This window comes from Gallinula chloropus (genome assembly GCF_964237585.1).
Source record: "Gallinula chloropus genome assembly, chromosome: 17".
NCBI classification, from domain to species: Eukaryota; Metazoa; Chordata; class Aves; order Gruiformes; family Rallidae; genus Gallinula; species Gallinula chloropus.
The window spans coordinates 11,884,349-11,901,900 of NC_140102.1; the positions used below are offsets into that span (position 1 = coordinate 11,884,349).

General features: G+C 45.1%; 1 protein-coding gene across 1 annotated transcript in view; it reads left to right on the top strand.

Annotated features, from left to right (window-relative positions):
• The window catches only part of GCN1 (GCN1 activator of EIF2AK4), a gene marked incomplete at its 5' end in the record, with an annotated part of 43,032 nt that extends 25,480 nt beyond the window's left edge, over positions 1 to 17,552 (top strand). Inside the window, 25 exons of the mRNA XM_084271828.1 lie at positions 171 to 417; positions 1,045 to 1,166; positions 1,457 to 1,571; positions 2,020 to 2,199; positions 2,540 to 2,760; positions 3,481 to 3,549; positions 3,698 to 3,836; positions 3,942 to 4,138; positions 4,479 to 4,621; positions 5,248 to 5,365; positions 5,509 to 5,724; positions 6,015 to 6,179; positions 6,604 to 6,765; positions 7,360 to 7,452; positions 7,705 to 7,848; positions 8,782 to 9,051; positions 9,360 to 9,473; positions 9,990 to 10,220; positions 10,584 to 10,777; positions 11,400 to 11,514; positions 12,668 to 12,764; positions 13,438 to 13,586; positions 14,698 to 14,802; positions 16,037 to 16,255; positions 16,846 to 17,552. Of these exons, the coding sequence (XP_084127954.1) occupies positions 171 to 417; positions 1,045 to 1,166; positions 1,457 to 1,571; positions 2,020 to 2,199; positions 2,540 to 2,760; positions 3,481 to 3,549; positions 3,698 to 3,836; positions 3,942 to 4,138; positions 4,479 to 4,621; positions 5,248 to 5,365; positions 5,509 to 5,724; positions 6,015 to 6,179; positions 6,604 to 6,765; positions 7,360 to 7,452; positions 7,705 to 7,848; positions 8,782 to 9,051; positions 9,360 to 9,473; positions 9,990 to 10,220; positions 10,584 to 10,777; positions 11,400 to 11,514; positions 12,668 to 12,764; positions 13,438 to 13,586; positions 14,698 to 14,802; positions 16,037 to 16,255; positions 16,846 to 16,971 (3,951 nt within the window). The 3' untranslated portion in view covers positions 16,972 to 17,552. The remainder of the gene's footprint in view (positions 1 to 170; positions 418 to 1,044; positions 1,167 to 1,456; positions 1,572 to 2,019; positions 2,200 to 2,539; positions 2,761 to 3,480; positions 3,550 to 3,697; positions 3,837 to 3,941; positions 4,139 to 4,478; positions 4,622 to 5,247; positions 5,366 to 5,508; positions 5,725 to 6,014; positions 6,180 to 6,603; positions 6,766 to 7,359; positions 7,453 to 7,704; positions 7,849 to 8,781; positions 9,052 to 9,359; positions 9,474 to 9,989; positions 10,221 to 10,583; positions 10,778 to 11,399; positions 11,515 to 12,667; positions 12,765 to 13,437; positions 13,587 to 14,697; positions 14,803 to 16,036; positions 16,256 to 16,845) is intronic.

The window sequence follows — 17,552 nt, forward strand, 5'->3', positions numbered from 1 at the left end:
CCAGAGGAGTTTTCGTGTCCTGTGCAGAGACAGGTTAACACAACGATGCTTTCAGAGATGTCAGAGATGAAAAAAGGCTCTGGTGACAGAAAGCTGTCACTGGGGGTGCAGCCTGTGGGGACATTATGCTGGTGATGAGTGTTTTGTGATCTGAGAGGATTGTTTTACAGGTTCAGGAGTCAGTGGCAAGCTGTTTGCCACCCCTGGTGCCTGCGATTAAGGAGGATGCAGGAGGGATGATACAGAAGCTAATGCAGCTGCTGTTGGAGTCTGATAAATACGCTGAGCGCAAAGGTGCGGCTTATGGGCTGGCAGGTCTGGTCAAGGGCCTTGGTATCCTCTCCCTGAAGCAGCAGGAGATGATGACCACACTGACTGATGCTATCCAGGACAAGAAGAACTTCCGTCGGCGGGAGGGTAAGGGACAAAAGCTTTTCTTTCCCAAATACTTGAGTTTTCTCTTGTACCTCCTGCTGTTGTGGTCAGATCACACAGTACCTGACTCCTGTGCTGGGTTTATCTACAGGTATTTTACCAGTGTTTGCAGAGTAAGAAATGGGCTGTATCTGTCGGGAGGCCATGGGCTGTGTCCTAAGGTTGCTCTATTAGCATTCCGGAGTAGAAAGAGTTTCTGATCCTAGACAAGGTGTTTGCTGGCCTCTCTCCTCTTTCCAAGGGCAGGTGTTGCTAGGTGGGCTCCTCCTTCCTGAGAGGGAAGAGACCTCTACTTATTATGCTCCAGCTGGTCTGGAGGGGCTCTTGCAGCATATTTGTTCCTTTTGCTGCCGGATGTTTCTTGTCATTACTTCTGCTTCTGTAAGCTAGGACACAGAGGACTGCACATGGTTTTAATGCTACTGGGCTTCTCACCCTTTCTGAGAGTAGAAATCCCCACTGTAGCGTGAGCCACCAATGCAAGAGGGCAGAGACTTTCAGCTGTGAGATTAAAGTGCCTTTGGAGAAGTTCTACAGATATCTGAGAAATTGTATCTTCTCTTTCCACCCTCTTTAAATGAAGTTGTGTTTTCCTTTTTGTTTCTTTAGGGGCTCTGTTTGCCTTTGAGATGCTCTGCAGCATGCTTGGAAAGCTTTTTGAGCCCTATGTGGTTCACGTGCTACCTCACTTGCTGCTTTGCTTTGGAGATGGGAACCAGTACGTGCGAGAGGTAAGATGCTTTACATTTCCCAGAACAGTGTGTTAAGAGAAACCAGAAATGGAATGGATACAAATACTGTTTGGATTTGGTCAAACTGAGAAGACAGATCTGTCCCTTGAGATACCAGTAACACCATTTGATCATCTTAATAACTGAAAGTGCCTTATTTCATTGCCCATTAATTGGGACCTACTTGGAAAGCTGCACTATTTTAAGTGAAGGCTTTGTTCCCATTGAGTCTCTGAGGAAGGAGAAAAAGTGTTGTGACACAGCTTGTAAATGTTCTCTTCTCCTTGGAGGCTGCAGATGACTGTGCCAAAGCCGTGATGAGCAACTTGAGCACCCATGGAGTGAAGCTGGTTTTGCCATCGCTTCTTGCAGCACTGGAAGAAGAATCCTGGAGAACCAAAGCTGGTATGAACCAATACCTGACTGCCATGGTTAGGAGTAACCCAGAGTTCCCTTTGCTGTTGTTCCCCTTGTTTTATTCCTTCATCCCTTCAGATGTCTGTGGTAATTTGTTGTCTCATAAGGGACTGTGGAGCTTGTAACTTTTGAAATATGAGTTCCCTGGCAGATTTGAGCAACATTTTTCCCCAGCAGATTCAAGGGATGCTTTTGTCCCCTACCTCTCCAGAAGTACCTCAGAAGCTGGCAGCTTTCCCCCCTCCTCCTTTCCTCTGTACAAAACCCCCCAAGTTTTTAATGTCTTTAAGTGACATAGAGTAGCTTAGAGATATTTCAGCCGTTCTGTGTGTTGTGCACCTGGTAGATTGGAGTTTGAGGTAAATGTGATCATCTTCTCATATCTCTTTTTAATGCTGTGTGTTCTTTTGTCTCTTTTTGTGTACTTCACATGCAGGATCAGTGGAACTGCTGGGGGCTATGGCATACTGTGCTCCCAAACAGCTCTCTTCCTGCTTACCCAATATTGTACCCAAACTTACTGAGGTGCTCACAGATTCTCATGTGAAGGTGCAGAACGCAGGTCAGCAAGCTCTCAGGCAGATTGGGTCTGTCATCAGGAATCCAGAGATCCTAGGTAAGGACTGTCTGCATCAATAATGTCCAGACATGACCATGGCTTATGATAGCAAGGTTTATGTTCACAACATTTAGGATTAAATCCAAACTACTATAGAAATGAAACTACTACTGGAAAAGTATAACAGGAAAGCTTAACAGCAGCTCTCTCCTTTGAGGCTTTTTGAATGCTCCTATCCATTTTGTCAGCTAACATTAATAAGGTTTCCACTGTCCCTATGCTTCCAGTTGCTTTAAAAGGATCTAAAACATCCCATGAGAGAACATCAGCTCACCCTGACCTGTGTTTTGTTGTATCTACAACTAAAGTCTTTCCTCTCCTTTTTAAAATTGTTCAGCAATCGCTCCAGTTCTGTTGGACGCTCTCACTGACCCCTCCAGGAAGACCCAGAAGTGTCTGCAAACGCTCCTGGATACCAAATTTGTCCATTTCATTGATGCCCCATCCTTAGCACTGATCATGCCCATTGTGCAGAGAGCTTTTCAAGACCGTTCCACGGACACGCGGAAAATGGCAGCACAGATCATTGGCAACATGTACTCCCTGACTGATCAGAAGGTATGGTGCTGGAGAAGCTCTCTGCCTGCCTGCTGTAGTTATGTTTAGGAGATAACAGAGAAAGCACTAGAGAGCATTTATTTGGTTTGAAGATTTTGCTGTTGAAGTAGACAATATTAGAATCTGTGGAGCTGCTCTAATTAAATGTATGTAGATGAGCAGGTGATGGCTATAAAGACAGTGAAAATTCTCAGGTGCTTAAGACTGTCAGCTTTGTACTTGACTCATCGAGCTATCACCAGATTTATCCCTGCAAAAAGGTCTTGTAATTTTTAGTGTGTAAGAAATGCCTTAACAAACAAACAAGCAAAACCAGCACCAGTGAAACTCAGATTAGCTGCTTACAAATGGATCCAGGGCTTGTTTGAAAAGTATTTGTAGAACCTCACTGAAGGCTGAAGATCTGTGTTTAATTCCTGTGCTGATAATCTCTGCATTTAAACTTTGTGTAAATGTTAAGTGTTGGATTTGCCTTAGGTACAGACTGCTGGGTTGTGAGTGAGCATCAAAAAGGTTTTGAGTGATCAGCACGGAACTAGTCTTGGACTTGCAGAACAATTCATTGTGCTTATTTGCAGGGCTGTGAAAGCAACTATTTAAGCTCTCAGGAAGTTAAAGATGGCTGCTAATAATAAGGGGGTGAATGTCCTTTCTGAGAAGGTTACTTACAGTTTTTTTTCTCATGTTGAATCTAGTTCTTACTTGGGCTCTTTGTTTCAGGATCTGGCTCCCTACCTACCCAGTGTGACTCCTGGGCTGAAAGCATCTCTGTTGGATCCTGTACCTGAAGTAAGTCTTGTGCAAACACAGTTTGTCTTTCTGTGCATTAGCTTAGGCTCTGCCCTAACTTTTTGTAGATCTGTAATCAGTCTGACACGTCTGTCATGGGGAAACTTGACTGGATGTTTCTGAAATCTCTGTTCCTCTTGTCTGTCAGGTGCGGACGGTGTCTGCCAAGGCGCTGGGAGCCATGGTGAAGGGCATGGGGGAATCCTGCTTTGAGGATTTGTTGCCGTGGCTGATGGAGACACTGACATATGAGCAGAGCTCAGTGGATCGGTCTGGTGCTGCTCAAGGTGGGGACAGCCTCCAGAGTGCAAGGTTCAGACTTCCTCCCGTTAAATCAAATTAGCTTGATTGTTCTTGTGCTCATCAGCTTTGTTCCCTGCCTTTCTTCCCAGGTCTGGCTGAAGTTATGGCTGGTTTGGGGGTAGAAAAGCTGGAGAAACTTATGCCAGAGATAGTAGCTACTGCCAGTAAAGTGGATATTGCTCCACATGTACGAGATGGTTATATCATGATGTTCAACTACCTGCCAATTACCTTTGGAGACAAGTTCACCCCCTATGTTGGTCCCATCATACCTTGTATCCTTAAGGTACGTAGCAGAGACCTGAAGAGTTTTATTTGTTAAAGAATAAAAAGAAGCCTCTCGAGTAGTTTAAGCATCACTTCCGGTAACTGGGAGACATGCAGAGACTTGTCCAGCATTCCTGGATTACAAAAACTATAAAACAATTTAAATTAGAAATGATTTCTTCTTCCAAGTGCTGCTTTGCCTTTACTGTCTTCTATTTGGAGTCACTAAGAATTTCTTGGATCACCTTTGTGCATTCACAGCTCTATATACTTTCCATAGCTGAGAGGGAATACATTGCAATGTACATGGGATTGAACAGGCCCCTCAGTTTTCACAGACACTTTCTGTCTCTGCTCAGGCCCTGGCAGATGAGAATGAGTTTGTGCGGGACACTGCCCTGCGTGCCGGGCAGAGGATCATCAGCATGTACGCTGAGACTGCTATTGCTCTGCTCCTGCCACAGCTTGAGGATGGCCTGTTTGATGACCTGTGGAGGATAAGGTAAGGGGTAGCCATCATAGTCACAGACATTTCTCTTCCATGGTTGAAAAACCAGTGGATTTAGACCCTCTTGCTCCTCAAGAAAATGCACAGACCTCCTGTAAAGCAGGATCAGGCTTCCTGGTGCATGAAAAGCATTCCTACCAGGTTTTTAATTCTGGTAGTGGCTCTGAAAAGCACTTCTGAGGCAGATGCTGTGACAATAATTAGCCCTCATATATTGCTTTTCACTTTTCAAACTGCCGAGTAAGTTATTTTTCCCCTGTGTATGGGAGTGTGCAGTGGAGCACTCACAGCTGATAGCAAGTGCTCAGAAATTAGCTGTACTACAAGGCCTGTGTCAGCTGCTGAGCGTGCTTGTCCCAGGTGAGTGTCTGTCAGGTGGAGACGACATTTCCTTCCTTGATTGCTTTGGTACAGGGATTCTCTCATGGATTCACTCCTTCCCTTTCTCTTCTGCTTCTCAGTCATGTTGGCAGACTGATGTTACGTATCAGCCCCTGCAGTGTTGCATTGCTGACCTGGCTCTTTGCCTTGCACTTTGCTCATGTTTGACACACAGTCGTGTCTGGACAGGTGCCACCTGAATATGCTCTTTGTAACACCTGACTTACTCCTGTTGCCAGGTTTAGCTCAGTTCAGCTCCTCGGAGATCTTCTATTCCATATCTCCGGAGTCACTGGAAAAATGACCACAGAAACTGCCTCAGAGGATGACAACTTTGGAACAGCCCAGTCAAACAAGGTAAAGCTGTTTGTATCTTTGGTGCCTTTATTTGTAATTTCTTAAAATTAAATCTTGCTGGAAAGATGTATTGAATCCTCACCTGTTGTCTTTTTGTAAGTTTCAAGACTGGATAACACAGTTGTGTTCCTGTTTCTTTTCAGGCTATTATTAATGCTCTTGGTGTGGAGAGGAGGAACAGGGTGCTGGCAGGGCTGTACATGGGCCGCTCTGACACCCAGCTGGTGGTGCGACAAGCCTCCCTCCACGTCTGGAAGATCGTGGTCTCCAACACCCCTCGCACACTGCGGGAAATCCTGCCGACCCTCTTCGGGCTCCTGCTGAAATTCTTGGCCAGCACTTGCGCAGATAAGCGAACGGTGAGATTTGGAGTAATCCCTTCCTGTTAGTGCAGGCAACCATACAGACCAATTCCTGAAGAACCCAGGATAGTTCTTTTCTAGAAATCACAGCTGCCCTTAACAATTCTGAGCATGACTCTGAGTTCACTCAATTCACAGTTCGCTCTTCGCTGAAGGCAGCTGTGATTTTCTCTGGTTACTTACAGTAGTTGTGTTTCCATTCCTACTGCTCTGTCTATCCTGTGATCAGTAGTTTGTGGCCAAAAGTTAACATTTGCTCCAGCTAATGAATCAATTTCTGGGGACAGGTTGCAGCACGGACATTAGGAGACCTTGTCCGAAAGTTAGGAGAGAAGATCCTTCCTGAAATCATTCCTATTCTGGAAGATGGACTGAGGTCAGACAAGAGTGATGAGAGGCAAGGCGTCTGCATTGGACTGAGTGAGATAATGAAATCTACCAGCAGGGATGCGGTAAGTTCTGTGTGCAAGGTGGAAATGTCACTTTTGCTGGATACCCGGGTTATGATGCAGGTATTGCAGCTGAGACAGAGTAAGGCAGCTAGTGCTGGGCTTGTTTTATGGGCTGAATTTGGGGCTTATAGCTAACATCAGTTGCTGTTCAGGCAAATGTCTTATTATTAATTTATCTGAAGGTAAATTAAAAGCATTGCACAGGTCTCACTTTTATGAGATACAATAATAGAAACCACCCACTAGGCAGCTGTAGAGCAGTGCAGGTGTTTGTGTTGATTAATCCCTCTGTTCTTCCAAGACACTCCAAGCAAACTGCAATTTAGTTTCAGTTGTGTAAATGCTGCATTTGTAGTTACTTCACTGAGCTGCACGGGGCTGTTGTGCTTTAGACATTCTGTAATTTTACCTCCTACATCTTTAGGTACTTCTCTTCTCTGAGTCCCTGGTTCCTACGGTGAGAAAAGCGCTCTGTGACCCTCTGGAAGAAGTCCGAGAGGCTGCAGCTAAAACATTTGAGCAGTTACACTCCACCATTGGACATCAGGCTCTTGAAGATATCCTGCCATTTTTGCTGAAGCAGCTGGTAAGCATTGCTCAACATTTCCAGGGAGGTGGTGGAGTCTCCTTCTCTGGAGATATTCCAGCCATGTCTGGACGCTGACATGTGCAATATGAGCTGGGGAGCTGCTCTGGCAGGGGGGTTGGACCCCATGAGCTCTCGAGGTCCCTTCCAACCCCTACAATTCTGTGATTCTGTGATCTGCCAACAACTTGATGACTGGTGTGTTAGATCAAGTTTTGAATAATCAGCTTAAAGGAGAAGCAGGATTGGAGTAGCAGACCTTCCAGGGCATGGCAGCTCTGTTTTGACCTCTCCACAGTCATCCCAGCCATTGGTAGGGGGAAGATCTTGTGGCTGAAGCATGGGCCTAAAGATTCCTACACCTGGCCCTGCTGGGAATCACCATCATTTCTTGCTTGGCCACTGTGCCTGATAGGGAAAATGTGACAGGAGATCTTGGGTTAGGTTTTTGCTATATAGTATGAGAGTAGGTTTTTTTGATAGAACTTGAGTGTTGAATATATGATGACATGGTGAGTTGTCACTTGAAGTAGGGTTTAGTTCGGTGTGTCACAAATCATCTCACAGGTTTATAACTTTTCTCTTTCCCTGTAGGATAACGAAGAGACATCTGACTTTGCTGTGGATGGTCTTAAACAAGTCATGGCTGTCAAGAGCCGAGTGGTGCTGCCTTATCTGGTGCCAAAGGTACAACTGGAAACAAATTTTAAACTTCCAAACTGTGCTTTTTCCTCCACTTGCTGCCAGTTTTCCTTAGACTGATGGGCCAAAAGGAAGAGCACAGTCTGAAATTAGTCTTCTTGCTTTATTCTCAAAACATTGTCTTTTGGGTTGTGATGCATTTTGACTTAGGAATTTGCCATGTTGTAGATGAAATCAGATTCCTTCTGAAAAACAAGTATTTTTGAAAATGTTTAAACCTGTTTTTTCCTGTTTTAGCTGACTACCCCCCCTGTGAACACCCGTGTGCTGGCTTTCCTCTCCTCGGTGGCAGGGGACGCTCTGACGCGGCACTTGAGTGTCATCCTCCCTGCTATGATGTCTGCGCTGAAGGAGAAGCTGGGGACCAGCGAAGAGCAGTTGGCAAGTAGCACAGCTCAGTGCTCTGTTGTGACAGTTGCCTGAAGACAGTGCTTTGGGTTTACCTCCCAGCACAGGATCCATGTTCTCTGGCTTCACAGATTGCATGTTTTAATCCAGCCCATTAGCTTCCTCAGGATGAGTCTTTGCCTGGTGGCATATTGCGAGTCAGAAACCGTATGCTTTCCAAAGCTATTTGTATCCATAGAAGAGTCTCTTTGGCCGGCAACAAGATACAATTCTGGGTTTGCTTATTCTTGGAGAACTGCCAGAGTGTCTGGTTAACTTTGTATTTATTCTTGGTGTACAAGACTGAGAGATTAAAGGGCTGAAGGGAGGAAATCTCCTGTTTTGCATGCAGCGCTCCTCCTGTACTGCTTCCCAAAACATCTGGTATTTGGACTCCAGAGAGCATCCTGGAGCTGTGATGCAGATAGACATGAACATAAATTGGTGGATTAGGAGTGTGAGTGACAGAGTCCTGTTGTCTGTCTGCTTCTAGCCTCAAGTCTGCCTGGAGATCTCCAAAGTACCCCCAGAAGTGCTTCAAATTAATGTTATCACGCACAGCATTAAACTAGCTAAATTAACAAAATGTTATGTGACTAGACCCTCAGTCTCTGTGGGGTCAATAAGGTGGGGGAGACTGAGCTACTCTCATTTTTGGAATTAGCCCTTTTGCAGCTGGTGAGTGATCTGTGCAGAGTTTGTCACATGTGAAATTCTGAGGGGTGGTTGTACACCTGCATCTGCTCCGGGACTGCACAGAGGCTCTCGTGGGGAAGTCACCCTTTATTTAAGGAGAAAAGGTTATTGGTGGGATGTTTTCTAGCATTTCTTTAGGAGATAATGCTGTGGCTGACACGGGGAAACCTGGGGTTAAATTTGGCTTTGTTCTGTTTGAGAGTTAACGTGAAGTTAATTTGGACTCTTCAGGAGATGGCAAACTGCCAGTCTGTAATCCTGTCTGTGGAAGATGATGCTGGACAAAGGATTATAATTGAAGACTTACTAGAAGCAACCCGTAGCCCTGAGCTGGGAATGAGACAGGCAGCAGCTGTCATTCTGAATATCTACTGCTCCAAGACAAAAGCAGACTATACTGGTCATCTCAAGAGTTTGGTTTCAGGCCTGATACGTCTCTTTAATGATACCAACCCTGTCGTTTTGAATGAAAGCTGGGACGCGCTGAATTCCATCACCAAGGTGAGAGCCAGCTGAAGAAGGTTACAGGGGTGATGCCTGGTGAGGAGAAAATGGGCATAGCTGGTAAAATAAACACTGCCTAAACCACACCTTCTGTTTGGATTTTTAAACCACACTGATGTTTGCAAATGCTGCAAAGATCTGAGAGTTGTAAGAGGAGCTTGGCTCCGGTATTGTGTGAGCCAGTAGCCACCTCTTTGGAGGAGGCAGGCAGTTGGTGGCTCCTCTTGGTACACCCACAAAGAATTCACAGGTTGTAGCTGGTTGTCATGTTGGACTCAGCTTTATCTTCCCCTTCTCTCCTGCAGAAACTGGATGCTGGGAACCAGCTTGCTCTCATTGAGGACCTGCACAAGGATATCCGGATCGTAGGGAATGAGGCCAAAGGGGAGCACGTGCCGGGGTTCTGTATTCCCAAGAAGGTAAAGGGATCAGGATGAGCCTGGGTCTGTCACAGCAGTGACACACTGTTTGGGGACACTGACTGAGAGGACTTTACAGCTATTAGAAGCAGTAACTCTTGGGGCACCCCAGTCCTGTGTGCTGGAGAGATGATTTGTAGGTTACTGCTGCTTTTGAGTTACCCTGCAGAAGACTCCTTGTAACAAGAGCTTTGACAGTTCTGTTAGGGATGTAAGTCTTGGTGGCTGCTTTTTGTGGGGGAGTAAAGCTGGACGCCTGTGCCAAATTTCTCTAGTTTAAAAATTCCCTGAGCTGCCACCACTTCTCTCATAGCAACTGGCTTAGTAAGGCAGAGATGCATGAAACCAAACCAAATAAAAGCAGCTCTGTAAATGTGGAAGCAGGCAGCTGAAGGTCAACAGGAAATTGAGAGAAACTCTCCAAGTTTGTGTGTCTGGTATATAACAGGAGCAAAAATAAAGATGCATATTTTTGCATCTTAGCTTCTAAACTTTCTTATCCAATTTTCATGACAGGGAGTGACTTCCATACTCCTGGTGCTGCGAGAAGGTGTTTTAACTGGTAATCCAGAGCAGAAGGAGGAGGCAGCAAAGGCCTTAGGGCTGGTGATTAAGCTGACTTCAGCTGAAGCCCTTAAACCATCTGTGGTGAGCATTACCGGGCCACTTATTCGCATCTTGGGAGATCGGTTCAGCTGGAATGTCAAGGTGGCTCTGCTGGAAACATTGAGCCTTCTTTTAGCTAAGGTAAGATTCAAAGCAGTTGACTGTGGTTTGGGAACATTTTCCATGATAACTTTCAGGAATATCTGCTGCTTTTCATTTTGAGCTGAGCTTTTATTTAGGGCTCTGTGTACAAAAGACTCATCATGATGCTGTAAAGTCTTTCAACAGTGTTACTCTTGTACTTCAGTACACAGAAAATTAGATTACATTGGAAAGGGATGAAAGTTGCATGGTTAAATACTTGCTTTTCTGGTTTTAGTAGTATGTTAACTCTGCATAAGGGCTATTTACAATAACTCTGTGCTATAGGAGAGGTTGTGCTGTTTTTAGGGTCTGATTTCAGACTTGACTGAGCCACTTCCCTTTCTTTCATCTCTGGTATAGGTTGAGATTGCCCTGAAACCATTTTTGCCCCAGTTGCAAACAACCTTCACCAAAGCTCTGCAAGACTCAAACCGTGCTGTTCGCCTTAAAGCTGCTGATGCTCTTGGTAAACTCATTGTCATCCATGTGAAAGTGGATCCTCTCTTCACAGAGCTGCTCAATGGAATCCGTTCCAGTGATGACTCTGCCATCAGGTAAGCTGTAGGTGGTGTGTCAGACCTTCCTGCTTATTAGGGATGAATTACAGCTGATTGTTTAGAATTGCTTCTCACCCTCCCCTGAATTCTGAGAGTAAGATTTACTTATTGGTGAGAGCAGGTGACTGTTAACCAAGGGTTGTAATGCAAAGGATATGGATGATGGGGACTTCCTGGGTCAGAAGTTAAACTGTGACTGTGTATCAGGGGAAGCATGGCTTGGGATCTGCCTGGTTCTCCCTCCTGCATGCCCCCAGCAACCTGCCACAGCCCAAATACAAAACCATATCCATTATCAGTCTGACCTGAAGTAATGCCACTTTCCTTGCACATGAACTGGACAGATCCCTAAGAAATCAGCTTCCTGATGTGAGAATTTTTACAATATTTGAATAGTCAGAAGATCCTTACATTGCACAAGGCAGATGCAAACACAGAGATGAGTAAATGTTCTCCAGCGTGGAGTTTTCAGCTCTGCAGAGAGAGTATTTGCCTCCTAAACTATAAGGCAGAGGAAGATGTTGCTGTGTAAGAAAGTGTTACAGGTATCCAGAGCTCAGTTTTTTCTTTAGGGTGAGGGAAGAGGAAGTGTCTGATTGTACCTTTTGGCCACTTCTAGGGACACAATGCTGCAAGCTCTGCGGTTTGTAACACGAGGAGCTGGTGCAAAAGTAGACGCTGCAATTAGGAAGAATATCAGCACGGTGCTCCTAGGGATGCTGGGACATGATGAGGTACTGCTTCAGCCCCTGCAACGGATCCCTCCTGTCTTTTCAGCTTTTCCATTTAAGGATCTTTCCAACAGAATTACTTTCTAGAATAACTTCCAGGAAAAATTACTAATGATGGAGTAGAAAGAAACTTAAATAAAGCAGCATGTGGTTGGGCATTGCTCACTGAGCTGAATATGGTCTGTAAAATCGATCTTGTTTCAGCCTTGTAGTGTGTTAGCTGAGAATTGGGTGCAAGAATCAGAGCTGCCTGTGCAATCACTGGTACCTCTGAAAGGCTGTGAGTTTAGTATTTCCTTAGCAACCCTGTACGTGGGTTTGACCTGAAGCTCCTTGCCAACAGGTCTGAGGCAGCTCTGAAGTCAATTTGGTTTTTTGTCTTGGAGAAAACCCGTAAAACCTTCTTCACTCTGTGCAGATACACGTGTTTTTAGGCTCTGAGGTGAAGTTTGTCCTTCAGTATGAGGAAATAATGGCAGATTTTGCTCCAGTGAGCAAGCAGCTCTCCGAGTTTAAGAGGATTTTCTGTATATGGCAGATAGCAGCAGTGTCATCTGTGAGATAAAAATTAATCATCTAGTAGTTTCTCCCTTATGTTTTAATCTGTACAACATAGACATGCAACTGTTGGCATGTTAGAAACAAAAGAATTGAAAAGTTTCCCTTGGATAGTGAGATTTGTGGTGGAGAGTAGTGATGGGACGGTCACATAAGCAAGCCAAAACAACAAAAGCCTGGAAGTTTTAAATTAAAATTAGTATGAGTTTATCACAGCAATAAGCTGGTCTAGAGATGGCTAGAAGCAATGTTTACTTTCTAGTCTGTGAAGCTAAACTCTTAACGTGCCTTTTAAAACATTCACTTCCATCTCTGCGACTTTGACATTTAATTGGAATGTATGTCCAAGGTCTGTAACTGTTCAGCCACTGATGGCTTTTTGGACTGTGGATTTGGCTTTAAGTTCCCTTAAGCACAAGAAACCTTGCAACCTAACAGAAATCCACAAGTAGTAAGAGTGAAATATAGCTATTACTATTTATTTACTCCTCTTTTTATTTTATTTTGTATCATCTTCTGTCACTTGTTCTTCTTGCTGCTTATGTCTGATGTGCATTGAGCTCAGCCAGTGTCACTCTTCCCTTCCTTTCCTCGCTAGGATGCCACCCGCATGGCCTCAGCTGGCTGCTTAGCAGAGCTGTGTGCCTTTCTGTCCGAAGAGGAGCTCAGTACCGTTCTCCACCAGCACCTACTGGGTACGTGATGCTGTTTGCGGTGATCAGAATTGGGTCTGGTAGCAGGGGAAAGGCCCTGCTTAGGAACTGGTTCCTGCCTGTGGCAGGAGGGTTGGAGCTCTATGATCCTTGGGGTCCCTTCCAACCCAGACCATTCTATGATTCAGGTTCCTCCTCTTTACCTTAAACCTGAATCTCCACTCTGGATTCTCTTTCGCTTTGCTCGTGGCTGTTCATTTGTGTATCCTGGTACAGAGTTGAGCACAGGGTGGTGGTTCCAGTTTGGGGCTGCCAGTCCTTCATTTTCTGGATTTGTGTTCAGATGAGTTGATCAAAGTGCCACAGCTGAGTGGTTGCTTGTGGTGACACGGGATGGGAGGCAGGGCAGGCAGGAGCACTGTCCCACCTCTTTTGGTGACACTGGTCGTAGTTGGGCTTTTACTAACTGCAGACCACATCTGATGGCTTCAGATGCTTTTGGAGAATTTATTAAATTGCCTCTAAGTTAGATAAAAGCATGAGTTTTGTACGAACCCATAGTGGTTGGCAGTGCTACGGGATTACTCTCTCTTATGGAATTAAAAAGGGAATCCTGCTTGTTATTTTGTTGTGTGGAAGCAGAGACAAAAGCTTTCAGAGGTGAAGGGGAATGGCTAGCAGGAGCCTTGCTATTGTTCACTTCTTTCCTTTGCAGCAGACGTCTCTGGCATTGACTGGATGGTGAGACACGGCCGAAGCCTGGCTCTCTCCGTGGCTGTGAACGTTGCTCCTAGCAGGCTGTGTTCCCCCAAGTACTACAACAGCGTGCAGGAGATGATCCTCAGCAATGCCACTGCTGACAGGGTCAGTGCTACCTGAGAGTGGGCGAGTTCTGTTGCAGGTGCCTGTTGGGAGTAGCTCCAGAGGGTGTGTGGGTTCTCTGCGGTGCTGAGCCGGACAGAAACCCCAGGTGCAACTGGATGGTTCTCCCTTCACTAGATGCAGTTTTATCATGCAATTACACAACTGTTCCGATGCTTCGACCTCTTACCTCTCTGGAGAGGAAAGATTAAAGGCCAGGCTTACAAGAAGTGCAAGTATTGCATTTTAGGAGGAAGATTTTACATCTTGGGTAGAATGAAATACTCGATGTAGGGGACCTCAGGGCTCTGTGGGACCTGACACCTTGTTCCATGTGGCTTATAGTCCAGTGATGATTTTTTTCCCACCATATGCAGGCTGAATATGAGCCAGAGGGTGGCCAAGAAGGCCAATGGCATCTTGGCTTGTATCAAAAACTGTAGCCAGTAGGTCTAGGGAAGTAATTGTGCCCCTGTACTGGGCACTGGGGAGGCTGCACCTCGAGTGCTGGGTCCAGTTCTGGGCTCCTCACCATAAGAAGGACACTGAGGTCCTGGAGCGAGTCCAGAGAAGGGCAACCAGGCTGGGGAAGGGGCTGGAGGGCAAATCCTATGAGGAGCAGCTGAGGGAGCTGGGGCTGTTTAGTCTGGAGAAGAGGAGGCTGAGGAGAGACCTTCTCACCACCTGAAGGGAGGTTGTAGAGAGGTGGGCGATGGTCTCTTCAGCCAGGTGACAGGAGATGGGACAAGGGGCAGTGGCACAAAGCTGTGCCAGGGCAGGGTCAGAGCAGACATTAGGAAAAATTTTCACTGAAAGAGTTGTCAGGGCCTGGAACAGGCTGCCCAGGCAGGGGCTGAGTCACCATCCCTGGATGTGTTTTAAAAAAGGGTAGATGAGGTACTTAGGGATATGGTTTAGCTTAGGATGGGAATGGTTGGGCTTGATGATCTTCAGAGGTCTTTTCCAACCCTGTGATTCTGTGATATTACCCAGTAACATGACCCAATGTGTTCCTGCTCTGCTGGGATCTGTTCAGCCTGCCACAGCTGCTCCCCAGCCTATGTGACTGCTGAACTCTGCTGCTCTAATGCCAGGTTTTGTCTTTCTGGTGCAGATTCCCATTGCAGTTAGCGGCATCAGAGGGATGGGCTTTCTTATGAAATACCACATGGAAGGAGGAGGGAACCTGCCTCCAAAACTTTCCAACCTCTTTATAAAGGTAAGACTTCTTGTGAGAAATCCCAAGCTATGTCCTTTTTTTGTGGCAGAGTACAGATGGCATAATGTTACTGGAGTGCTCTGCAGGAATGAACCCACCACTGCTATCCTGGCTGCAATAGAGATGAGACTTTTGATCTTTTTGTGTTAAACTTCAGTTTTGCTTGTTCTGAATTCATTTTTAATTTGTTGTAACAAAGAGCTGGCAGAGAGGAGTGTGTGGGGGAGCTGTCAGATTTTTGAGGCTGCTAAAGGTCAAGGGGCCTCTGTTAGAAATGCATCAGAAGCCAACTCGCCTCCCCTGGTGTTGCTGTGCTTTCAGTTAATACCTTTTTAAATATTCTACCTCAAAATTCCTTTTCTTTGTTGTTCTGGGGTTTTGGGGTGTGGGCTTCCCCATACCCAGGGAATGGCAGACATTCTTCATGGCAGACAAGGTCTGAATTGTGAATGTTAAAACCACAGTTGTTTTTAACGTCTTGGAAAGCAGGGGAAGATGGAGTGAGGGGAGGTGCTGGAGCAGGAGACCTGCTTTTTCTTTTGTTTCTCATCTTTATTGTAAATAAAAATGTGTTACATTTTCAGGTTTTACATGTCTTTTCAGCTTACTGCACATGATGCAGGTCATCATTCTTCAAAGCAGAATTTTTGCTTGAAATCCTGCATTTATTTATTGATTTGCATCCTAGTATATAGCATTTAAATCCAAAATCTAAGCATCACTGTTGTCATGATACCTTTAGCACATTCAGATGATAGTTTTCATGTTTTAAATGTGTTGAGATTAAATAAAAAATAAAAACTTACATTATTTTAAAATGAAATCCACTGCTGAAATGCACCTTATATTCCAGCCAGAGACTGACTGGGCTGTTGCTGCTGATTGTGTTTTACAGAGGTAAAACCTGCTACGATCAGCTTTTGGTGCAGTTGGTGGTCACTGTCATTTCCTGAGACAGTTGGGAGAGGTGTCTGACCCTGTTGTCAACCACACTCTTTTTTTTTTTAATGTTTTCTTTTGAAAAAGGAGTCTTGTTTTCAGGGTTTGGTAGTCTCTTACAGCTTTGCCCAACTTGCTGGTTACAAGTTTGTCTCTTGTGTACCTCTGAGTTGAAACCTGATTGCTTCTCTTTTTTATAGTTTAAAACACTTAACTTAAAAAAGAGATAAAAGCTATTGCCTTAAATATTGGTCCTTGGTATATCTGACTTGAAGTCCATTTTTGTCTCCTTCAGTGTCTCCAGAACTCATCCAGTGACGTAAAGTTAGTGGCAGAAAAAATGATTTGGTGGGCAAATAAAAACCATCTTCCTTCGCTGGATCCTCAGACAATTAAACCAATTCTCAAAGCACTTCTGGACAACACAAAGGACAAGAACACCAGTGTAAGAGCCTACAGTGACCAAGCTATTGTCAACCTTCTGAAGATGAGAGCGGGTGAAGAAGTGCTTGAGGTATGAGACAGGAGAAAATGTAACGGGTGATTGCTCGGCGCAGGGTTAAGTGCTGTGCCTGGAGCCTCAGGACATGCTGGCAGTCCCTTGTCCCTCATGGAGTAGATGGAGTGGCAGGTTCCTCTTTGCATTTAAGCCTTCGTCAGTGTCCTGGTGCTAAAGCTGGAAGCAATGAGCAGCACTGATCCTGTACAGCCTTATGGTGCAGTATCAATAGCATCAAGGTGTTTATGTACCTGCCATGTTTAACAGAGCAGCTGTGCTTTCCAACTGCCTGAAGCCCTTCTGTGCTGTAGTTACCTGTGCCAGCAGTGCTGGCTTAGTCCTTTTGTCACCGCCTCATCCTGCTGTAGCATCAGTGGTGCTGGAGAGAGACTTTGGGGTCAGCTACTTCATACATCTGTTTCCAGACTGCTTTTCTAAGTCGTAGCTGGATAGTTCCCATGTCTGGAACCATAAAACCAAATGAAGGGTTTTGGTCTGTTTGAAAGATTTTGGGGTGAATACAGTGTGTCAGGCACTTAGGTTTATTCTTACTTTGAATGGTACGTCCGAAGGAATTGGTAATGGGTGTTGTCTTCCTTCCACAGTCGGTTTCCAAGATTCTAGATGCTGCCAGCTTGGAGCTTCTCAATGAAAGCTGCAGGAGATCTCTGAAGAAGCTGGCTGGCCAGGCTGACTCTGATGAACAGATAGATGACACTATACTGACGTGATAACACAGCTCCACAAGACAAGAAAACACTGAACCAGCCGCTGCATCAGCATTTCAACTCAAACACCTACTTAAAATGTTTTCATTTTTGAAAATATTAATTCTGATGGGATTTCATGAAAAGGACTCCCAGAGAGTATTTTAGTATCAAATATACCAGAATAGCCTTAATTAGACCCACATTAGCTGAAAATTGAAAATTTGGTCCCCTTTTTGGAACAGATAATGCACAAGCAACAGCCATGCTAATCTTTACTGGCAAATTGTGGCCACTTGTGGCTTGAGCACATCAGGCTTAAACTCTGGTGACACCTATTTTCTTTCCAGGGTCTGTGCAAAAACTCCAGTATTGGAAGTACTGTCGGGCTTTTCCACTGACCTTGTGAAGCTGGAATAGAACTCAGTGGAAGTTAAAGCGTATTGTTTTTGTCTACTGCTAACTTGCTGCTTGTGACGGTTCTGAAGACTGAAAATCCCTGTAAAGAAAAGTATTTAAAATAGCCTTAGAAATCACAAATGGGAAGGGGGGATTAAATGCAGTCTGTTTAAGGAAGGAACATTTAATAAAGGCTCTGACTTTGA